This window comes from Stegodyphus dumicola, chromosome 12 (genome assembly GCF_044657685.1).
Source record: "Stegodyphus dumicola isolate Sdum_Otavi_A_Nest chromosome 12, ASM4465768v1".
Taxonomy (NCBI): Eukaryota; Metazoa; Arthropoda; class Arachnida; order Araneae; family Eresidae; genus Stegodyphus; species Stegodyphus dumicola.
Genome location: NC_140779.1, coordinates 47,988,688 through 48,012,387, shown reverse-complemented (window position 1 = coordinate 48,012,387; position 23,700 = coordinate 47,988,688). Strand labels below are relative to the sequence as shown.

Genomic DNA, 23,700 nt, shown 5'->3' with positions numbered 1-23,700 from the left:
TGGCGTTAAAGATAATGGAATAGAAAATGGGTTTTTGCTTTGGCGAGAAATAGATGGTAACAGATCTGTGGATGTGCACATAATTTGTGTTTTACACATGCACATAGTTAGTTTCTTCAGCTAATGAAAATTCTGTCCCTCGCTCTTTTTTTCCCCCTTTGCCAGATATTCAATATACTTATGATTTTCAATCATCTATCAATTTTTTTTTCAATAGAAATGTTTTTTATCCTCTAAAAGAATTTGTAAAAATTGTCATAGTGTATGTCATTTTGTACTTATGTATTAGTGTAACTTTTAATATTGCCTGACAGTGGAAGAAACTGGAGTATAATATTTGCAGGAATAGAATATTTTTGTTTGCAAAATGCTTAAGGGAACAATTACTTTGAATCTACTCATAAAATGATTTTTGTAAAATTTCTACCAGAACAAAAGATGCAAAAAACTGCCTATAAGTAAGTTTATTGATGAATTTTTTAGGTAAATTATAATATGTATGAGAGATATGCTTAGACTTAATGATGAAGATGGTAGTGGCATTTTATTATTTTTAATTAACACGGAAATAGAAGTAAAAATAAAATAGGATGAGAAATTTAGTCTATGGCGTCATCTCACATCATATATATATATATATATAAAAGGTCACAGTCCTTCGCCTCCGAATAGTTGCTGCTCTTTCAAGTTATGCCGTTGAATGTCTGTTCCCTTTTCACACAGCTTGGAGAAGAAAAAGTCGCTTGACTCGCTGGTGGCCATGTTTCCACTGAGCTTGTAGAAAAGGGGCTGATGACCACATGTATTAATTGTAATATGTATGTATGTTATAAATAATTTTTTGTAAAAACATGTCGCAATTCTTTTCGCTTGCAAAAAATTGCCAAACACTGCTGAGGTGTTTGCACTAATATGTACTGTATGTTAAAAAAAAAAAATTAACATTGTGTTCATCATAATGTTGCATTTTTGGTCTCTTTCTCTATGTTGGCTTATTCACTATTTTGCTGTGTATTTTTATGTTCTATATTTGCTATCTTTCTGCATTTTGTGTGTCTATTTTGTAGTAATTTTGGGTTTGTTTCTATATTTGTTTTAAATGTGTTGCTTGCAAAATTGTATGAAATCAAATAAAAAATACAAATTTTTGTTAAATTGCTTATATTTATACAGTGTACACATACAATTGCTTATATTTATACAGTGTACAAATACATAAGCATTGAATGGATGGCTTGTGTGCATTGTAACTGCCTAGTCTCACCAAGGCTAAACTTTTTCACATCAAAGCCTTTCTAAACAACAAGCTCCTTTTTATAAGTATCTTCTTAATGAAATAATACAAAAAGATAATATATTCTGCTCATAGAATAAAAAGAAAATTGAAGAAATATACTTTTGTAATGGATTATGCTAGCATATAAGGTGGATGGTAAACAGATTATGATATAAATCTGGTGAATGCATAAAATAGGCATATGCCAAATAGTTAAATTAGCTTCAAGGTATATTAGCTTTAAAAAACTTTGTTTCAGGAGCTACACAGCTGAATAAGTTTATTCAACGTTGATGTCATTCTTCCCAATACTAAGTCAGTGATCTTGTAATGAATGCAATTTATGATAACCTTCATATAAAAGTTTACGATTTGTTGCATAAAAACGTCTGATACAGACCTCATCACATTATTGTCCGATTGGAATCATTTTCCTTCAGTACATTTTCAAAGGATTGAAGGTGAAAAAAATCACATGGTGACAGTTCTGAACTATATGGACAGCATTTTCCAAGGGCATCCAACTTCTGCTTCATAGCCCTGGCAACAAGAGAAGTGTACATGGTTGTACAATCCATTGTTTTCCTCTACTGTATTATTAAGGTACTTAATTTTAATTGTATCTTGCAGATGAAAACAGTATAAATTTCTAGTCATTAGAACTAAAATGATCTGAACCACGTTCTTTAACCTTGCCTCCCCTTCCCCTCAAAAAAAAAAAAAAAATTTTTTTTGTTGATCTGCTTTGAATTCATTTAATAATAATGCTAATAGCATGTATATGATGCATTCTACAAACTATTATTAGTGCAATAAAACCTTACTAATTTCAGTATTTTATGGGAGCCTTTAAATAGTCTTACTCAAGGTATGACCATAGAGCTAATGAACCAAAACTTTTGTTACCTTGTGAATACTAATTATTACCTTTCAGCATTTAATTTCTGTATTGAATATTACTAATAAAACTGCTGTATTTTCTTGCTATTTGATGTACTTATTATATTTGCTATTTTTACCATCTGCAATACAGTTTTAAAATACTGTGCTTATTTAATATTGATTTCTTCTCATTTATACCTTGTAATTTTTTACATTTCCAGCCTCATAAAACCTACAAAGAAATTCTGTCACCTGTTGTGACCACCTTGAGTGAATGTGCCCGTTCACATAGCACTATTCGCAAGTTTTTACGTAAGAAGGTAGGTTTTTTTTTTTTTTTTTTTTTTTTTTTTTTTTTTTTTTTTTCCCCCTTCTTATCTCTAAAATGATTTGCTGTGTTTTGTTTTCAGTATGTTATGAAGGATAAATTATTCATTTTTAAAATTTTGTTTTAATATGCAGTAAGGGTAAATTTTATGTCAGTTGAATGAAAGATTCCAAAATCTGTAGTATAAATCAAATAATTAATGAATTTGCTATTAGAAAAATGGATAATAGCCATTCCTGTCAACAAACTGTCATTAATATCACTCATGACTTTACTTTTCTATGAGCACTGCAGCAGTTCTAGAAACTGTTCCAGAATCTTTTGGAAAAATGCAGTTTTTTATTTTCTTTTCTTTTTATGTTGAAGTATATCTTTTTGGCTAAGAGATTGTGAGAATGACTCTTTTTTATTATTATTTAATGTTAACTTCAGGCCAGTCATGCAAAAGTATATCTGAATTGCATTATTTTTATGGACTTTTTTATTTTATTTTATTATTATTATTTTTTGGGCATTATTTTTATGAACTTTTCTTTTGAAAACTTCTTGGGACAACTTTTGGTTATCTCATTTTAGTACTGCATTTTGCATCGTGCATTGTTAGTTACAAATCTTGCAATTCTCATACAGTGAAACTGTACTTGATGAAAAATGTGAGATGGAAATGTAATGTTTATACAATTGCCAAAGAAATAAGAATTGGGTTAGGTCCAAGGGAAGTCACTTACTTTCTTTTTTAGCAGAGCTTAGATGAAAGCAATGACAAACTGCAGAGAATAATAATCTGTTTGAATCTGCATACAAAAATAGTATTCGAAATGCTGTTTTCAGTGTTATTGCCATAGAGTACTAGGCACATATCAAAAAGCACATATAATTGATCTGCTGACATCAAAAGTATATTTCATAACTGAAAAGTGTCAACAGATTGGTAGGTACAGGCTCAGCATAACACACTTGTTGTCATATGCAAACTTTAGCAGCTGCCAGTTGAACTAATATAAAATAATAATCATATAGCTGAAAAAAAATCTCTCAATAATGAAGCATTATTTGTGTGACATCTTTTAATATTCACATATTAATGTTTTGTAATTGACTTCTTTTTATAATTTATAACTAAATGTTAGTTATTTTACATATTATCACTGGAAAAGCAAATTGTGTTTCAGTGTTCTTTTTTCAATGTATACCCATTGATAGTAATTGGATGTTTCTGTTTATAATTAAGGTGTAAGAATTTGTTAATTACACTGTTGGTTTTAATGATCTTAGTACAATGTTTACCTGTCAACAGTAACAGGATGTCATCCCGTAGAGTGTAGAAATTGAATGTATGCCAATATGCATAATTTAAAGAATGGAAAAATCATTACTGTCATGTATCATCAGGCATTTCTGCAGTTGTCTGAAGGGATATAGGCCCAGGTAGCAGCAGCATCTGTTGATAAGAATTAACAAGTTGACAAGTACTTACCGAGTGGACCAACTTTCCGTCAACAGAGGAATTGAAAAGTTGCAATGAAATTCAAGATCTTATATATAGTACTTTCACAACACATTATGGAGTCATTAGGCTTTTTTTTTCTTATTTTGGATCAGAAGACGTGACAAATGTGCAGTGCTTTCAATGGGACTCGAACCCTGGACCTCTCGATTTTGCATCTTATATGCTTTTGGCATGCAGAAAACTGGGGGAAAATACCTTACATACTCCCCCTCCTAAAGGGCAACTGGGAATTAGAAGACCCAGTCATCAAATCTTGGTGGTGATGAATTATGATCCATCATCTTTTAGTTTGGGCACCAATGGGGAGTCATTAGGGTTTTTTTTATATTGAAGAAGTGAATAATGTGCAGTGCCTTCACCGGGACTCGAACCCTGGAAGTATATTATGTATCAAATATACTTCCCATTACACTATGAAGGCATGCAGAAAGGTGGGAGAGTATACCTTATATACTCCTCCTTTTAAAAGGCGACTGGGGACTAAGGGACCCAATTGTCAAATCCTGGTGGAGACGAATTATCATCCACCTCCTTTTAGTTTGGGCACCACTGAAGAGTCATTAAGGTTTTTTGATTCAGGAGAAGTGAAATTTAAGCAATGCTCTCGACGGAACTCGAACCCTGGACTTCTTGATTGTGCGTTGAGTATGCTTTCAATAAAACCATGAAGGCATGCAGAAAGGAAGGAGAAAATACCTTATTGCATTAACGGCTGACCTGTTTTTGGTCATTAATTTGGTTTTGGTTTTTGGTCACTTATGACAGTTTCAAATTATTTTAGTTTCAGATATGTTGCAATTACAATCAAAATTAGTCTTTCCACATACTACTAAGTGCATTTTTGTAACCAGTTGAAGAAATTGTGGAAATATAATAGTGTTTGTTACTCATTAACCCGTAAAACTGTAATAAAATTAAATGTTACAATTACTGAATAATAAACATTATGAGGATTAATTATTAACTGCCATTTGAAATTCAGAGTAATGCTCTTTTAATGTATTTGTTTTTATTTCATTTATGAAGATGTTCTATTTTGATTTTTTTTTTAGATCGATATTAAAAAATGGCTCTGAAAATAAATTCAAATGGTGGATTATAGTCATTCATTGTACAAGAAATAGGAAAATAAAAATAATATGTTTGCTGAAATGTAAAATGCTTTTATTTTCAAAAAATTTCAAGAAAGCAGGAATCAACAAAAAATTTTTTTCAATAAGCATCTCTCTCACCTTAGACCGATACCTCTCATAAACTTTGCCATTTGAATTTGCTGAATACTTATAGTTCAACCGAGTTTCAGAACCTGGCTCAGCAAATAGGCTGCCTGTATAGGCATTTTCATGGTTTTCTCCATGTGTAGTGGGGATATCAGCCAGTTTCCCTTAGAAATTTCTTCACAAAGACATCCCTTTCCAGAGGCAGATAGCCCTTGTCTGCTTTGCCATAGTCTAATAATCAAAACCAAAGCATCTTTGCTTTTCAGTTAAACAAATATACATCAGATAAAAAGTGTGTCTTTTTCAACAGTTTCATTAAAATAATCCCAGAGTTTTATTCATTTTCTGACAAATTCAGTTACAGGGAATTTTAATCATAAGAAACATCTTTTAATGTAATAAAGATTCCTCTTCATTATATTGAAAGAAGACCGTATTTTCTTTTTGTAATTGGTATATTTATTTTATGTTAATAAATGTATATGGTAGATTGATTTTTATTGAAAAAGTTAGTTGTAAAAGTCGGTGTATGATGTTACAACATTATCATTTTTAGACATGAAAATATTTGTTGTAATATCCTCTGAAATGTATCAGTAAATGTTTTAATATATTTACAGCTAATTTTGTATTATAATAACTTCTCTATTAAGATAATGCTTTCAGGCTGAGTTCATACTATATGTAAATCACGTGATTTTCACCAATTTTATGCAACCCTATTTAGACAAAGGTAATTGTTAAATGCCTTAAAGGCTCTACTCTTATATGAGCCCTAAGATCACCAAATGTGGCGATATGTACACTGCACTGGTTTTTGGCTCGATTCCGTGCTGTGGGATGGTTTGGTGGACGATGCTGTTTGTATGCCAACCCTTTTGACGTTGAAACTTAGAGACATGGTGGCAAGATTTCAGTCGCATATTTTAGATTGTGTGCAAAGTAAATTTAGTATTAAAAGGTACGATGTTGGAGTTGTTAACAAGTCTTTTGTTTACGGGTGTGTTTATGTGGATAGAAGTGCATTTTTGGAACTTCTGTGGGAGTCAGGACTTTTAAAACGGAGTTTGGTGTGTCTGAAATGGGGAGCTGATATGAGAACTCGGACAAAGAATGGTGTTTCTGATAGACTTGTGTGAGTTTGCAGTCAAATGGTTCCTGGTAAAGTATGTGGCTGACAGCGGAGTTTAAGATTTGGATTGTGGTTTTCGTGTAGTAAGTTAACTTTGGAGAAAGTTTTTATCGTTACTTTCAAAATTTTGAATCACAGAAAAACATATGATATAGCAAAATCATGGCACTTTTGTTGACAGATGTTGTGTGACTAGTGAAATTTTATTCACGTATGTATTGTGGTAAGTGCATTTTATTTTATTGTTTTTATTTTGTAGAATGTTATGTTCATTGTTTTTTTACTATGAATTTCTGTTGCTATTTGAATTGTTTGTAATTTAGTTATTTTAATTTATTTTGTTGATTTGTGCGCAATGCCTAGATTGTGCAATTCGTAGATTTTTTTTAAGGTTAAACAGGATGATGTGTACATGGTAATCTTTGAAATTTATTGTTGTTATGTTAATTTATTACAGCGAGGTGTGCGTAGTTCATAGATTCTTTCGCTATCTAGATTGTGCAATTTGTAGATGTGTTTTTAAGTTTGAACAGAATGCTGTGTACATGGAATTCTTTGAAATTTATTGTTATATTAATTTATTAAAGCGAGGTGTACGTAGTTCGTAGATTCTTTCACTGCCTAGATTGTGCAATTCGTAGATATTTTTTTAAAGTTAAAACATACCGCTCTGAACATAGATTCTCTTCAAATATTTTTGGTTAGAAATTTACGTTTTTGCTATCTAAATTTTTTGTTTCAGATTTTTAGCTTAGAAATTGTGTGTTCAAAACGGGGTTTTTGCACTTGCAAAAACCTTGTTTTTGGAGACATTTTAGGTTCGAAACAAGTTCATAAGTAACATAAAGTTCGAAATGTAGACAAAAAATTTAGATAGTAATATGGCACCGTGGTGGTGAGAACTTTGACAACCTGAGGGACACATAAGAGTAGTTCCGCCTTAAATTATATGTCACTTAAAATTATTTGATATCAGTTGAGCAGTTTAAAGTATTTGATAACATTTTAACTATAGATCAATTTAGAACTTGACTGTCCAGACATATGGTGGTTAGCAAAGCTATCTGTCAAATTGTTGGTCTCAGGTCAAATTTGGAAAAGACTTGGACTTTGTAATTGTGTAGGCATCTTTGTCACATGAGAATACTTGAAATTCATCTGGTTGAGAGTTCTATTTATGAATCGTTAATAGATATGAAACTCTTGGATTTTATCCTCCAGAGTATTCTCTGTGAGAGCAGATGTGGGGTGAGCATATGTTACCACTAGTTGGTTCCCAAATACCAAGGGCTTTTAATGTCACTGAGATAAAGCAGCAGGACAATCATATTTATTACTTGTCAAATAAAACTCTCTCATATATATGTATTTTCTTGTAGGTTTTGCCTCCTCTGAAAGATGTAATGAGTCGACCTGAAGAGGGTCCTACATTGAGAAACAGGTATATTGCTTCGTTTATTTTTGGAGCTAAATCTGTGTATTTATTTTGTTTTTGGAGCTAAATCTGTGTATTATTAAGTTCATTGTATGTCTGCATTTAAATAATATGTGTGTGTACACACACACACACACACATACATACATATATATATGTTGTATGATCTTAAATTCACTTAGTGCGAAATCGAGTTATTCTACTACTTGCGCAGTTGCTGCAAAGTAAGTTAATAATAATTTATTTACTAAAATATTAATTATATTATCTCCTAAGATTAATTTTAGTAGAATTATCTTAAAAGAGTGAATCCATAGTTAGTAAGTTCAATTTTGAAAATTGTTTTAAAGTAACTTGAATGTAAATTGTTAAAAATGTTTAATGGGGACTTGAATTAAATCATGAATAACAAAATTTCAATTGTAAAAAGAAATAAATTAAAAGCAAGTAATCATTGCCATTGAGCGGAACAAACCCAACTCCCGTTCAATGAACAATAATTAAGAAATAAATATGAAGGTGTTTCGTCCTTTACTCAAGTAATAAGGTGATGCCAAACTGGAAGTTCAAGCTAGGCCAAATATTTCCATGAATAGAATGGATCAAGAACCAATGCAGAGCACCGAAGAACTCATTCCGATTAAGCATTTTCGCTAATTCAATTTTGAGTGAAAAGCAATTTCTGCAGTAAAATTGATAAATTACTCGAGTAAATTGTCCCCCAACACCCTTGTGTTTATGCATTTTAATTCAAAACTATTTGTAAAAATTAAACATTGGAAATTGGCATTATGAAATAGAACTCAAAGTAATTGGAATAAACATTAGAAAATTACGAAATATAAGAAATATAATGCAATCTTTGCAAAAACAAATAAAAAAATAAATAAAAAATAAAAATTGAAATTTAAAATATATATACCGTATTTGATGGCATATAAGACGCACTTTTTTTTCCTAAATTTGCTCTCAAAAAAGTTACCTGTGTCTTATACGTAATTGCATTCAATAATTGTTTATTTGGCTTTTACGAAACGTGAGAACTAAAAGAAACCACGCTATTGAAACTTTTTCCCCTTGTATGTGGCCGTCTAAATAAGGGTGCATCTTATATGCCAGTGCGTCTTATATGCCGTCAAATATGGTAATAAGAAAAGAGAATGTATATGAAGATATAAAAGACCAGATAAAGCATTAACTAACTTACGTTCTTTCTAGTGGGAAGTGGGCAAAGTGTTTTCTTCGCGTCTGACTCGGAAGGGTTGTGTTTCCGAAATTCTTTATCGGCAGCAGGGGCTTTGAATCATATCAGTCGGTGAGACTTGTGTGAAGTAATTTATGGGAGTGGGAGTGACTAGGAATTCTTGAGGGACATATGTTGTGGAGTTCTTATTTGAGTGAAACCATCTGTTAAAATTTTTGAAAATACTAGTGAATGGAAATTAATTAATTTCTGGCTAATTGTCGTATCGTAATGAGGAAGAAATTAAGAAAAGGAAAAAAAGGAATTTTCACTGTCAAAGAGCTATTTGACAGACTAAAGATTATGAAATAGGCCAATTTTTTTAGTAACAGCATAAGTCTGAAGACAATTAGCTTTTTACATTATATACAGCTTTGTAATTACACTATGTATAAATCCTTCAACTGATAGTCATCCAACTTATACCACCTTCTCAGGTTTAGGAACAAATTGTCATACCCCTATCAGTTAAATGATTTAGAGTGAGTATTTAATGCCTGCTCTTTTGAGGCAATGGTTAATAAATTGATTAGGTATTAGATTATTTTTGAGAATTTTAATAAGGAGCAAAATTTCGCGTTGTAGATCTATCGTATCTGTGCAGATATTTTTAATTTGTTGTATTTGATTTATTATTGTATTGTTAATTACTTTTTTGGATATGTTGGAATTCTAATTTATTAATTTGTTAGTATTAAAATTGAAGTTTCTTGTTTTGTCAAAAAGTAAAATTCTTTTGTAGTTAACGATTTGAAGATCTAGATAGTCTGTGCTATTTTGTGCATTATTAGTTTTATTATTTGGATAAATCTCAGAGTGTTCAATTTTATTAAAATTATTAATTGTAATAAGGTCATCAATATATCTGTAAGTGTGCTTGTAGTAATTTAATTCTTGTGGTTGTAGATTTTTTGGAAGTTAAATTCTTTGACAAATAAAAAGATATTACAGAGCGAGGTACTGGAATGAGATCCCATTGGTAGGCCTCTGACTTGTTTAAAAAGTTGATTTTGAAATTTGATGTAGTTATGAAAAAGTGTGCATTTTAGGTAGGTTTTCCATTTGTTAAGATTCATAATCGTGAGCATATCAGGGAAGAGTTAAGCAGATCTAGTAGACTAGTATAGATTTCTTCTAGAGGAAGTGATGTATATAAGTTTTCAAAGTCATAGCAGTTAATGTTCTGTATGTTAATTGTTTGAGTGGCATTAATGACAGGAGTGTTATTATGGATGATCCAGCAATAGTTATGATTAGTGTTACAATCGTTGAAAATAAATTTACAGATTTTTTTAAGTTGAATTGAAAAATAATAGTCTACATTTTTCTTGTAATTATTAGTTCCATTTGCTATAAATCTCAATTTTAATGGTGTTTTATGAAATTTGGGAAGTGCATAGAGGTTAGTAAATCTGTTGTAGCTTGGATTTAAAGTAATGTTTAGTTTTTTATGAAAAGTTTTAATTCTGTTTATTATAGATGTTTCTGTAAGGTTTGCTAATTAAGTAGTTGCGTTGAAAAGTTCTTTATGAATAATTTCTGTGTAGAATTGTTTTCATATAAAGCAAGTTATTTTTTGCTTTATCTATTTTTGTAATAGTAAAAAGTTTTTTAAAATTTTTAATATTTGATGTAAGTTGCGACCAGTTCAATGTACTTTTAAACTTGAGGTGATTGATTTCGGTGGACATGTGTTGAAGAATTTCATCTTTCCATTTTAAAAAGGTATTTATAGGTAAATTCAGTTGATAGCTTGCTTTAACTATAAATTCGTTGATGTTGTTTTCGAAAGTCATGCAACAGTAATTTTTAGTTATGCTTCTGACTGGTCTAAATTTTGCACCATAACTCATTAGTGTTTTTAGTTGATGGTTTTGTATGATGTTCAGATTGTCAGTAATTATGTGCTGATAATGAGAATCTACATAAGTACTGTAAACTGGTGACTTGCAATGTCATTCTGCTGTCTCATCTATTTCATGGTGGTTAGTTAACAAGTTGCTTAAACCCTTCGCGCCGACTGTCACATCTACGTGCCAGCAACGAACACACTCACTTCCCAGCCGACACGCAGGCGTGCCAGAGCATTTTCCCGTTCAGCACCGACTGTCACACATTTGTGCCAGTGTCCTGGAACATTTTAAAAACTATAATTTCTGCCACAAGATGGCACTGTATGTCCATATGGTTTCAGATACATGTGCATTAGACCTTCTACTCGAAATGAGAGAAGCATGACTCACATACACGTGTTTTTGATTATATAAACAAAAGGGGAAATAAATGTTTCCGAATGGCGTGATTTATGATGTCTCTTTAAATTCACAAGTGGTAGTTGTTTATTGTAAGTAGAGAAGTTTTATTTTCTCTAAAGCGTTGGGTATTTTGGTTTGCAGTTCAGTTTTTAGAAAATAATTAGATCTTGTTAGACGTGAATTCTTTCTGTTTCTACCGTTGCAACATCTGTATGCCGAATTGTCCAAATCATCATTAATCTGTAATTAATTAATGTTCTCATCATCAATGTCATTATTACGAGTGCAAGGAATGTAACGTAGGACTGTGTGTAGATCCTGTTTTCAAATTTCTCATACGAAAAGAGAATTTTAAGTAATATATTTAGTTTTCAGATGTATAATGTTAAAAGTCATAAAATGGTGAGTAATGAAAATAAAATGTGTAAAATATGCATTTAAACAAGAAATAAGGTAATTAAAGTATATATAAAAATATCTATAAAGTATAAGCCATTTAAATACTCTATAGAGCATTATTAAACAATAAATCGGAAATTTCATGGAATTAGGCTTAATAGCAAAAAAGCCCCCAGCCCTGGACAAGACGCTCGCGTAAGACACTGCCAGCCTCCGCAATAAGCGTGCATTTGCGCTACCCGCCGCGAAGGGGTTAAGGTTCTTTGATATTTAAATGCAACTATGTGTATGGTGTGTACAGCTGGGAAGTAAACTTTACAATCGTTGATGATTCTAGAGAATCGAATATTGTCAAACTGCGGATGCAGAAAATTGACTGTAAAATTAATTTTGCGTTGAGTCAGACAGTTAGAAAGTCTGAATATACAAGAACTGAGAATTATGTCTGAAAAAGTAGTGGAAGTTAATTAAAATTATAAATAAGAAAAATGTCTTTGAAGGGATGCTAAATTTTAGTGCATTTCTTAAATTTCAGTTTTAATACATTTCTGATTCTTTTATCTTAAATTAGAATCAAGGTTCTGATGTAGATGTTAAAAATCTGTATGTTTAATAATTTTGTGGACATTTACATGTACTTCTTAATATTCCTATGGAAACATAAAAATTAAGCTATAAGCAAAAGTGAAAAGTTATACCTTTTTAAAGGTATATTTAAAAAGGATTTATACTGTCTTTGACAATATATAATAATTCTTAGTTTGCATAATTTTATATTTCATATATATATATAAAGAATGTTTAAAGCTTATCTGAACTCTATGAATCCTTGGATTTTGTATTTTGCATTCCCTGATCATTTATAGATGTTATGGACTGTTCATATTTCATTTAAATTTGTTTTATATGTAAACAGATTTACTTGTGTTTAGCGTTTTAGAAGTCAAGATTTATAATTTACTAATATGGATTCTCGTTAATTCAGACTTTTAGGGACTAGCAAAACTGCATGAATTATCAGTAGTTTGAGGTACTGAAAATATTTCAGAGACAGTTTCTTATTAAATGAGATTTTCCAGACTTTAACTTCACTTGAAACTAGCGAGTACTTAATGTAGAAATAATTTTTTCCCTGAAACTTCATAGCATTATCATGTTGTTCATTTTTTAGCACTGACATATCATAGACATTTGTTTTGTAGATTAGTCAAGTTAATGACCTCCCCTGTATTTGATGTTAAAGAGCTAGTTGCTGACTTCTTGTTTGTTTTATGTAAAGAAAATGGTAAGTAAATGTTTTGGATTTGTTTTTATATACATATTTAAACAATAAAAACATTTGTTACTTTCTGATTATCTGCACCCCCACTGAAAAGTCATTGCCAACTTTGAAGAGTATTCATCAACTCTGGCAAGTTTGGAGATAAATGTTTGCTTCAGTATCTTTACATCTATCTATTAATATCTTTACATTCAGTATCTATTTTATCTTAGAGAAATCCTTTTGTAATTTTGTGTGCTTTTGTTCTCCCCATGTTTATAGTGATCTGTTTTTACTTAAGATCAAAGAATTGGAAAATCTCAGCATTGTGGATCAGCCGTGATCACTCACTCAGTGCAAAAAGAAATGTTAGTAAAAAAAAAAAAAAAAATTGCGTTACTGTCCAAAAAGTAAATCCACATGACTCAAACACGCATATTTGGGATGCCACATAAATACTTTTCTACAACATTGTGAGTTGCTGTAGCATCGTGTTTGGCTGACTCATAGATTGTGATATAAATACTTTGTAGTAGCTTTTGGGTGGTATCACAGATAATCAGAGAGTAGGTAATTTAGTTGTACATTTTGATTTAATTAGCAATCTTGCTTCATAATGAAAATTAATACAGTACTAAGTCTAGAATCCGGACTTGTCGGGACTTCGGTGATTCTGGATTTGGAATTTTTCTGGCTATTAGATCATCAGTTCAAATGTAGTAAGATGGCATGTATAAATTATAAAATTAAAAATATGAAATCGTGATTTATGAAATAATGAAATATTTATGATCTAGAGGGGTATCAAAATTTACAAAAAAAAAAAAAAAAAAAAAAAAAAGCTTAATATATATTTGTTTACCTTATTAAACATTTCTTTCAATGTAAGTTGTTTAAGTTGCTTCGTTTTTTGTGCTAATACTTTTTCTTTAATTCTGTAGACAGACATAATCTCTTGTTCAGTTACATTTTTGAAGTGCTGTAACTGCTGTTTAGAGAATTCCGACTAACTTGTCAATAGAAATTTTCTCGCTTTCACTTACTTATCTGTCACTTTCATTAATATCGGTTGTGATATTTTCTGGGTCTAGAACCATACTACAGATTTTGCCGTTCATTAATTAATTGATGATTGCGAAGTATTGTCATCACAATGAAAAATTTCTTTTATATCATCTTCATTTATTACCGCTTCTCTACATTTCTTTACAAAATCCGTTAATAGGAAAATTTTACCTTTGTTTTGTGATATCCAAAAATCTTTAAAATTAGCGGCTATCATCATCAAATTTAGCTATCCTTCACTATACATATTTAGTTATGCTATGCATCATGAGATTGGCGACTAACGACAAGTTGTTCTGTTAAATTTTATCTTGCTTCTATTGCGCACTGAAACATCTAAGCCTGAATTGTATTAGTTAATTTATTTACTATACTTATGTCTATTTCTTTTGCACATGCTTAAGGCTTATCAGAGTTCTGAATAAATAAATTCCCACATATACTTAAGCCTTATTGAGGGCCGGTGCTAGATACCTTACTGCCTGATGCAGCCTTTGTGGGTCCTACATTCTGTGACTCGGAGCGGCCATACAAGCCCAGGCGCTGGCTCTGCGTTTAAATCTGTTATTCTTTATTTAAAAAATAGCCCTAAATGTAATCTTTGGGTCTATGAGTATCATCAACAAAATCTATTTTTAGCATATGGAAAGAAATTTTTGGTAAATTTTTCCTCGTCAATTTTTTTTAGCACCTTTAACTTAAATCTGTAATTATCGCGAAGCGTAATGTCAACATAAAAGGTTACCGTACTCCTTTTATTATTCAATTACTAACATAAAAAAATGGTTTAGGCACCACTACATGAGTCATTACTCAAGTTGTCATGTTTTGATAAACATGAAGTGATGAAAGGAAAGTATAATAAATAATGATTCGCCAAACGATGTATCTATGTGGAATGTTTCAGTTTGAGATGCGTGCCAAGCAGCGCAGCAACGGAGCCAAATTACTGATCATACAAATTTATGCTAAAATGATTGTTTCTTCAGTAACTAGGTATTTTATTTAGTGTCGAAGTGAAATTAAGACTTGGGATTCTCCAGATGTTTTATTATGCACAGAGGGGGGGGGGTGATCAAATGTGCATGCGTAAAGAAGACTATGAGAAAATGGTGATGGTTTTGAGGTCCAGATTTTAGATTATTCCGGATAATGGACATTCGGATTTCAGACTTTGTACTATTTTGTCAGATTAATCTTCAAAATTTTAATGATATATGTAATATTATTAGAAGGTTTTTTTAAGAGCAAGTAGTGTGCTACTTCTTACTCTAATATTTTACATACCTGAAAATGGAACATGCGGTCTTCTTGCAATAGTAGATATATATTGTATATGTACAGGGTGATTCATAAAGAAGTATACACCTTCAATGCACTATAAATCAAGAACAATGTAAGATATTATATGTTACCTGTAACAGAACTGTATGGGATTACTCTAAGATTTGTTAGAGGCAGACACAAATGTTCTAGGTGTGAACTCTTAGTCACATAACACATAACAAGCCAAAAATCCATTTCTGCCCAGATGCGTGCTAAGATATCTGAATCAAGTTCATTGATAGCAGCTGTGATACACTGTTTGAGCTCCCCTAGATCAACAGGAAGGGGAGGGGCGAATACCTTCTTTTTTAGGTACCCTACAGGAAGAAATTGCAAGGTATTAAGTCAGGTCTTCGGTATGGGACATGTTGTAGTCTGTGGCTCATCCAATCCATTGGTGAGTGAGATGTTTATAGAGCTAATCTCACATGTAGGCTGACCAATGTGGCTGTGCACCATCCAGTTGGAGAAGGAAGTTGTCAATGTCGTGCTGCTACTGTGGCATCAATAAAGAGTTAACACATCCACAGAAGTGACTCCTGTGACAGTTTGCTCATGAAAAAAGAAAGGGTTAAGCACTTTCTGTTTGGACACTGCACAGAACATTTACCTTACAGGAATCTCGCCTGTGTTGTACTGTGAATTTGGGATTCTCTGTTCTCCAAAAGTGAACATTATGCTTGTTTACCTTCCCATTGACAGGAAATGTTGCTTCATTGGTGAAAACTAAACGATCGGCAAAAATTGTCATTTTAAAAATGAAGCTGCGTATCAGCACAAAATTTAAAGTGCTTTTGTTTGTCAAAGTCACTCAGATTTTGCAACGCCTGCACTTTGTATAGAATCATTTTCAGATTTTTTCTCAAAATTCTCCAGACAGTGGGCTGAGAAATCTGCACTTTATGACTCACCCTCCGTTGATTTTCTTAGGCTTCATTGAATGGCAGTGCAAACTCTATTGATGACTTCTTGGGATACAGTCGTACAGTTGGTGGTCCAGAACTTTTACACAACAGCCGTAGTTTTAAAATTTTCATACCATTGATACGTTAGATGTATTGATATATAGAATTGAAGGTTCTTTTTGGAATTGTAATAAAAAATGCAGTTGTGGAATCCGTTTTGCTAAATTCAAGAACACAATAAGCCTTCTCCACTTCAGATGTCACTATTTCGACTGACTAGTCACATGACATTCGTGTCATTTTCATCAGGGTCTAGACACAAACTTTAATGGTATGTCTACCTTGACTAACATTGTTTTACAGCATCTGGAAAATGTACACTTTTTCATGAATCACCCTGTAGATATATATATATAACTACTTTATGCCTGAGTAAATATTCTTCTTTGCAGAGGAACTTATTTAATCAAATAATTCATTTTAATTATTGTTTTTTTATGATTCATTTTAATTTCTAAAATAGTATTTTTAAAATTTATTTATTAAATGGTTTCAAAATTTCAACTATGAATTTGTATTGATTTGAACTCACATATACTTGCAAAATAGTTTGTATTATGAAAAGTGTTTTAGAAATCGTTTTATTTGATTGATATTTTTGGAAGTTTAGTATTTTTTTGAATTATATGGTTCTGAGTTAATGAAAGTTTATCATATTTTAGTTTTTCTATTTTAGTTCTCTAATTCTTTGCTTTAATAAAAATTATTATGTTTCACTATAAAAGTGATTTTAAATGTTAAATAAAGTTGGTTTTGAATTGTTTGTTGAACTATAAACGTTGAAGTTGTGCTGCAGTTTATGTGCAACTAGAGTGAACTTTTCTGAGCAAGCTGAATAAATTGTGCGTTTTCACATCAGTATTACGTCGGTAACAAATGATTCTTTCATGGAGCTATAACTCAGGACTATATTAGTGAAAGTATATTCATGACTTTGTGTGTCGGCGCTGACATTGGATTACTTTTTTTTTTAATTATTGGGTCTTGTGGAATCCAGGCAGGATTAAGCAGCTTTTTTTTTTTTTTTTTTTTTTTTTTTTTGCACGATTGCTCTCTTGAATTTAAAAGTAAGTGTTACCCCCCCCCAAAAAAGGAATTTTAACTGATAAATCTAAATGTATAAGATATTTTCTCCCTTCTTTCTGCATGCCTTCATGGTGTAATTGTAAGCATACTTGTTGAATATTTGGGAGATCTGGAGTTTGAATCCCAACGAGGCCACTGCACATTTGTCATGTCTTCAGGATAAAAAATACCTAATGACTCTACAATTGGCGACTGAACTAAAAGGTGGTGGAAAATAATTCATCACCTCTAAGATTTGGTGATTGGGTCCTCTAATCCCCAATTGCTCTTTAAAAGGGAGAATATATAAAGTATTCCCTCTCTCTTTCCAGCATGCCTTCATGGTGTAATGGTAGCACACTCGGTGTGTATTCGAGAGATCCAGGTTTGTGTCCCAGCGAGGGCACTGCTCATTTTTCTTGTCAGCTGATTAAAATAACAATAATAATAATGACTCTACAAATGGATTTTTGAAATATTTTTAGGATATCTTTGAAATGAATTTTTTAAAAGAAACTTTTTCCATTATGGTTTTTAAAGTTGGTTTTTTCTTATTAATAATGTATACAGTATATTTTTATGAAGTGAATATTTTATGTTTTGTTAATATTCATGCATTTTCATTCTCGTGTGTATCCCTAATGCAACTATACCCATTAGGTATAGTTTCATAGGGTCTTCTTTCCTTTTACATCATGCTTTAGTATCAATAGTTGTGAATTATATTTCATTTTCTGTGAGTATTTTTATTGATAGTATTTATAATATTTATTCTAGAAAATTGTTTTTGTACTTTGCAAATTTCGATTTTTTTCAAATAATATTTGTCTTATAAGTATTTGTAATTTGAACCATATATCTCCTCTTCCCCTTTCTCCCCAATGGCGGGCCTTCAACCGACTTCAGCTTTGGCCACAACTAAGGTTGGAAGTGGTGATCTCTTTTCTATGGAGGCACCTAATAGGTGGGTTATCTTTGCCTCCTTGAAGGGATGGACAGTTACAACCATGCCTTCTCTGGGATTCAAACCTGGGCCTTTTGCTATCGCAGTCGGCTTCCCTAACCACTATACCATCTGGGTGGTATATATCTCCTCAAAATTTTAACAGTCATGCTGCTTAATGAAAATTCTACTGATAATTTTCTAACAGAAAATGTAGCAGCTATGCAAGTATTCCTTGTTTCAGTAAAATTACCACCTTTTTGGAATACAGGCCTTGCATCATGGTTTATTAGAAGGATCAAGTTTAACCATCGCACCTTTGACCCATTATTCCTCCATCATGTTGGGGGGGGATGTTATGGTGAACACATTCTCATTGTAGCAAGTTGCAATGTCCATTTTTGCTGCACAATGTGCATGCTTGCTTGCCATAAGGTGAGGACAAAAACTTGAACTTTTTCACCGAGCGACTCACTTTTTGCTTCTTCGTACTGGATGGTTGATGTCAGCTCGCGATTGGGTTTATTTTAAATATTCAGCCTCTTGAAGTTGTGTTTTTTTTTTAATGACCTTCTAAGGAGTCTGGAGTATAATTGCTTTAAAACATCACCATAAATATAAAAAAAAGCTACTTTTATAAGCTTTTGGTTTTAATCAGCATTTTTTATATATATGAACAACATATCAAAAACTACTTGCTGAACAAAACAAAAAGACGATTGATGCTAGATACTTCTGTCTCTCTCTCTCTCTCTCTCTCTCTCTCACACACACACACACACACACACAAAAAGTCAAATGAAGAAGAGCATTCCTCATCATGAACATACACAAACTTGTTCTTGATTTTTATGAATATTTTATGAATAAAATTTGATATTAGCAATAAAAAGTCTATAATTAATCTAATAAAAATATTTAACAATAGATGTTACACAGTTTTAAAAAACTGATAAATTTTCTTATTTTTTGTTCAGTTTTATTTATTCCCGTTATTTGCTTGTTAAGATGACCTCATTTAGTGCTGAAACTCATTGTAACATATTTCTCTCGTTAAATGGGTCTCTTACTCTATATGCATTTTTCGAGTTTTGGAAAGGGAGGGTCATGATCTTCTGACAGTGGTGAAAGGGATACATGGGGAAAACAAGAATTTGTTAGTAAGATTTTGGCATAAACTTTGAAACCTGTTTACTGATTTCAATGATTGTGTGTCATTTATGTTTTGTTATTTGGTATTTCACATATTTTTAAATTTATATTTCCTGAAATGTTTCATAACATGTTATAAATTGTAAACAAGGAGTGCATAAATGTGTTATAAAATTCACCATATTCTGTTATATGTCTTGTTAAAAACCAGCTTTATTTAAATCAGGTGTAATACTGAGACTGGTATTAGTAATAATAATTATTATAAGAATGAAAAAAAAATTAACAGTTGCAGACATATAGTGCAGTAACACATTGATGGTTTCTGTTAAGAAAACATTTTAAAATTTCATAAAATTGCATGCTGAATAGATTTTTTAAGGATGCAAATTAAAGACTTATTAATGAGTATATGAAATCTTGAACTGAGAATTTACTCTCCATAGACAAGAAATATACTACTTATCTGACAATATTGGAAACCAGTTAATAAAACAGTAAAATTTGTATCAAATGGCAATTATAACCAACTTATGATACAAACTATTTCTAGAAAATTTGTAGCTGAGAGAAGAAAAGTAACTTTTAAACTGTCTTTTGCTAATTATTTCTGCAACTGTTATTTTAAAAGTAATTTTAAATTCGGTAGTTGAAAGTCCGTTTTATACAGGCACGTGTGATCCATTCAAATGTAGTATGCAAATTAATAGCAAGAAAAATTTTTTTTGTAGAGATAAGTTTAATTGTCACTGATTATTTTTAATATGGCTGATGTGTACTGAAACCATAAAACATTATGATAATATGCCGTAAATTTGGCAATTTCATGCAAAATTTGAAAATTATATAATTTTCTCATAATAGTTACAGTCAAAAGTCGTTAATTCGGACACCCATAATCTGGAATGATCTATAATCCGGACCTCAAAGCTACAAACGACGCATGCGCATAAGATTTTTATGGCTGCGAATACGCGTGTGCACAAAATACATTTACGAATGCGCGTTTAATGTATAACAGACGGTATAAGCTAAGCTAAAATTATCTAATTCAGTTAATGTTGCAGACTGCGTTGTTCCTTAATCTTCGAATTGGATTCGGCTTATTACTTTTTGCAGACTGTTAGAGCAATTTTATAAAAGTAAGCTTGAACTTTTGATTATGTCAAATAGAATTTCTGATATATATTTACTAATATGTAAAGGATCTACTAAGCGAAAGTATGTTTCGAAGTCCATTAAACAGAAAGTGGAATTGCTGCAAAAAATGGATAAGGGCATATCCTTTGTTTATCTAAACTTTAATCTTTGTTTATCTTCAACGCTGCGGCGGCGGCGGTGTGCAATGAATTGGAAGTTGATCTGTCAGAACTATCCTTATCTTCAGGGCAGATGTTTTTATTTTATTTGGCTTATAATTCCTTACTAAATGTAGTATTTCATCTCGATGTACTCCGTCTTTGATATGATTTAAATCAAATTCCTCGTCATTATAATTCGCTTCCGATAGCGAAGAAAGTGACACAGAGGTTATTGAAAACGAAAAAATTTTGATTGACAAATTAGTCGGTATTCTCGACACAGCAATTATAGGACTTGAACAGCGGAACTTTGTAACTGAACAAGAAATTATGTCTGTTTATAGAATTAAAGAGAATGTATTTTCACATAAAAACGAATCAACTTAAACAACTTACATTGAAAGAAATGTTTAATAAAGTAAACAAATAAATAATAAGCTTTTTTTTTGTAAATTTTGATACCCTTTAGATCATAATTGTTCTTTATTTCATAAATTACGGTTTCATATTTTTAATTTTATAATTTCTGCATGCCATCTTACCAGATTTAAGATTTTTTTTAATGTTAAAAAAGTTTTTTTATTTCTGCTAATTTTTGACAAATTTAAATAATAATATTTTATGAATAAATAAATGTGCATTGTATCAAATACTTCAGAAACAATTTGCAAGACATGAGTTGAAATCAATTTTATGCTTTCATTGACTTAATTAGAAAAAAGTTGGCACTGATGATGCTATTTTGTTTTTCGTTATTAGTTGGACGATTAATCAAATATACTGGTTATGGAAATGCTGCTGGTTTGCTTGCTAACAGAGGTTTAATGCTTGGAGGAAAAGTTAATAATACTGTTTATTCAAGTGAATCTGAAGATAGTGACACAGAAGAATATCTGAGATTCAAAGACAAGTAAAAAATTCTATCATTTTAATTTATAGCTTTTCTTTAAGGATTTTAAACTGTTGGTATCAGTAGTTAGTGAATTAGATTACACGTGGAATTAATCAGCTTTTCATGATACTCATCACACTTAATAATTTTAGTTTTGATTTTTTTAATGTTTGTAATTTGATGCTGAATTTCAAATTTATGTGAAACACATGTTCATGTTCAAAAACATGTTTTATTTTCTAAAATTTTAGAATCAATTTTTGAAATAAATCTTGTTTTAAGAGATCTAAGAGCAACTCATTTAGCCTTCATGAAATCAATTTCCAACTATTCTTTCAAATTAACTTGATATTTTCACTTATTTAAGTTTCTCTTCTAATTTTAAATACATTAAGAAGGAGTTAGAAGTAATTTACAGTACAAATTTTATCCCTTAACAGTAAAGAACAGTAAAGCTTACTTTGTGGCAGATTAAGATTTAACCTTGTTTATTCCAAAATGTAACGAAGTGTGAATTCCATTTTTATGTGGCACTGGGCAAAAAAACATCGCTGAAAACAGTATATCATATTCCAAATGGTTTACATAACTTTGAGATGGCAGCAGCACAAAAGTTTTCATTATTCCCAGTGTATATCACCAAAATATTATGCCAAATATTAGAGAAGCACTCTCTAATAATTTAGGGATTTTTGCAACAAAGCCAATGTCTGTATCAAAATATATTGCTGATCATATTGAACTTTCAACTGTTAGTGGGAAAAAAAAAATATAAATGCAGCTGGTTTCTAGAAACTGCATCTGCCCCCCCCCAAAAAAAATAAAAAGCAAGCTTAACTTTGCAAATATTTTTTAAAATGCTAAGAGACCAAAATGGTTGGCAACTGTGTGAAATGGTGTAGTGAAACTTAAATTAATTTTTAATCATATAAAAAATATATACTTCTTCCTTTTCATGAAATTATTTGGAAATGTTAGTGTAAGCAAATACAATACAAAATCCGAGATGAGAAATCGTCAAGACTTTAGCAAGTCCAGATTTTGGATTCGTCTGGATTTTAGATCATCAGTTTAAATCTTGTAAATCTAAACATAGCTACATTGGGGTTTCCTTTATTGTTTAGATCAGATAGAAACATGCTAACACACCCCAAATCCATTAAAGGGCCAAAAGTATGATCCTGGTAAAAATTCAATGCAATGTCAATCAGTATATTTCCATTGGCAGTGATGCCTTTTCCCTAGTTAACAGGTGTTTGAATATGACATGCATAAATGCCATTTAGTCCAGAGAAAAATCAATCACATTTACGGCACATCTGTTGGATGTGCAGATATTGAACATTCTGGTTTCGGACATTGTACTGTATATGTATTTCAAATGAATATTCTATTCTGAATTATTTGAAATTATGTAGAATTTTTGTTTCATGGTAGTTTTTTAGGATTTTTGAAATTGGATTGCAGTCACTGCTGTATTGATAAGGGTAATGTAATTGGTCAATTTAGTTAATTTATTTTCTTGAATAAAACAGCTGGTTAATTTTGACTTTAAAATGAAAAAAATTTTAGTATAAATTTTCTTTAAAGCACTTAACATGCTTTTGCATTTTTCATTAATCTATGAAAAAGAAAATCGATTTTGTTTCATTCGTTTTCATGAAATACTGGGGACATTCATTTCGTTTAATATTATGTGCATTTATTTTCATGTAAGTGATAATAACTTCAAATCTTTTATTAAATATAATAGTTTGTTATATTTATTTTTTTATACTTTTGAATTTAGTGTCTAATTTTAAGTAAATTAAGTGGGAAATAAAAGTATTGTAATTGAAAAATGTAGAATTTATCTGAGTTGTTAATTATTAAAGTTTGAAAAAAATATTGCATAAAGACCACTTTATACAGTGCATTGTCATATACCAATAACTCATATAAACTGAATTGAATGCAATGATAATTTCTCAAGATGCCAATAAATTTCATTCAAGAAAATGGAAATTGGATATTCATGCTAAGGGGTGTGTTATTTTTTTTGTGTAAAAAG

At 31.0% G+C, this 23,700-nt stretch overlaps 1 protein-coding gene across 2 annotated transcripts in view; it reads left to right on the top strand.

Moving 5' to 3' along the window:
* The window catches only part of ric8a (ric8 guanine nucleotide exchange factor A), a 141,312-nt gene that overhangs the window by 86,094 nt on the left and 31,518 nt on the right, over positions 1-23,700 (top strand). For both annotated transcript variants that reach the window (XM_035365958.2, XM_035365956.2), the window contains exons 10-13: positions 2,380-2,478; positions 7,728-7,789; positions 12,883-12,965; positions 21,518-21,668. In XM_035365958.2, coding sequence (XP_035221849.1) covers positions 2,380-2,478; positions 7,728-7,789; positions 12,883-12,965; positions 21,518-21,668 — 395 coding nt within the window. The remainder of the gene's footprint in view (positions 1-2,379; positions 2,479-7,727; positions 7,790-12,882; positions 12,966-21,517; positions 21,669-23,700) is intronic.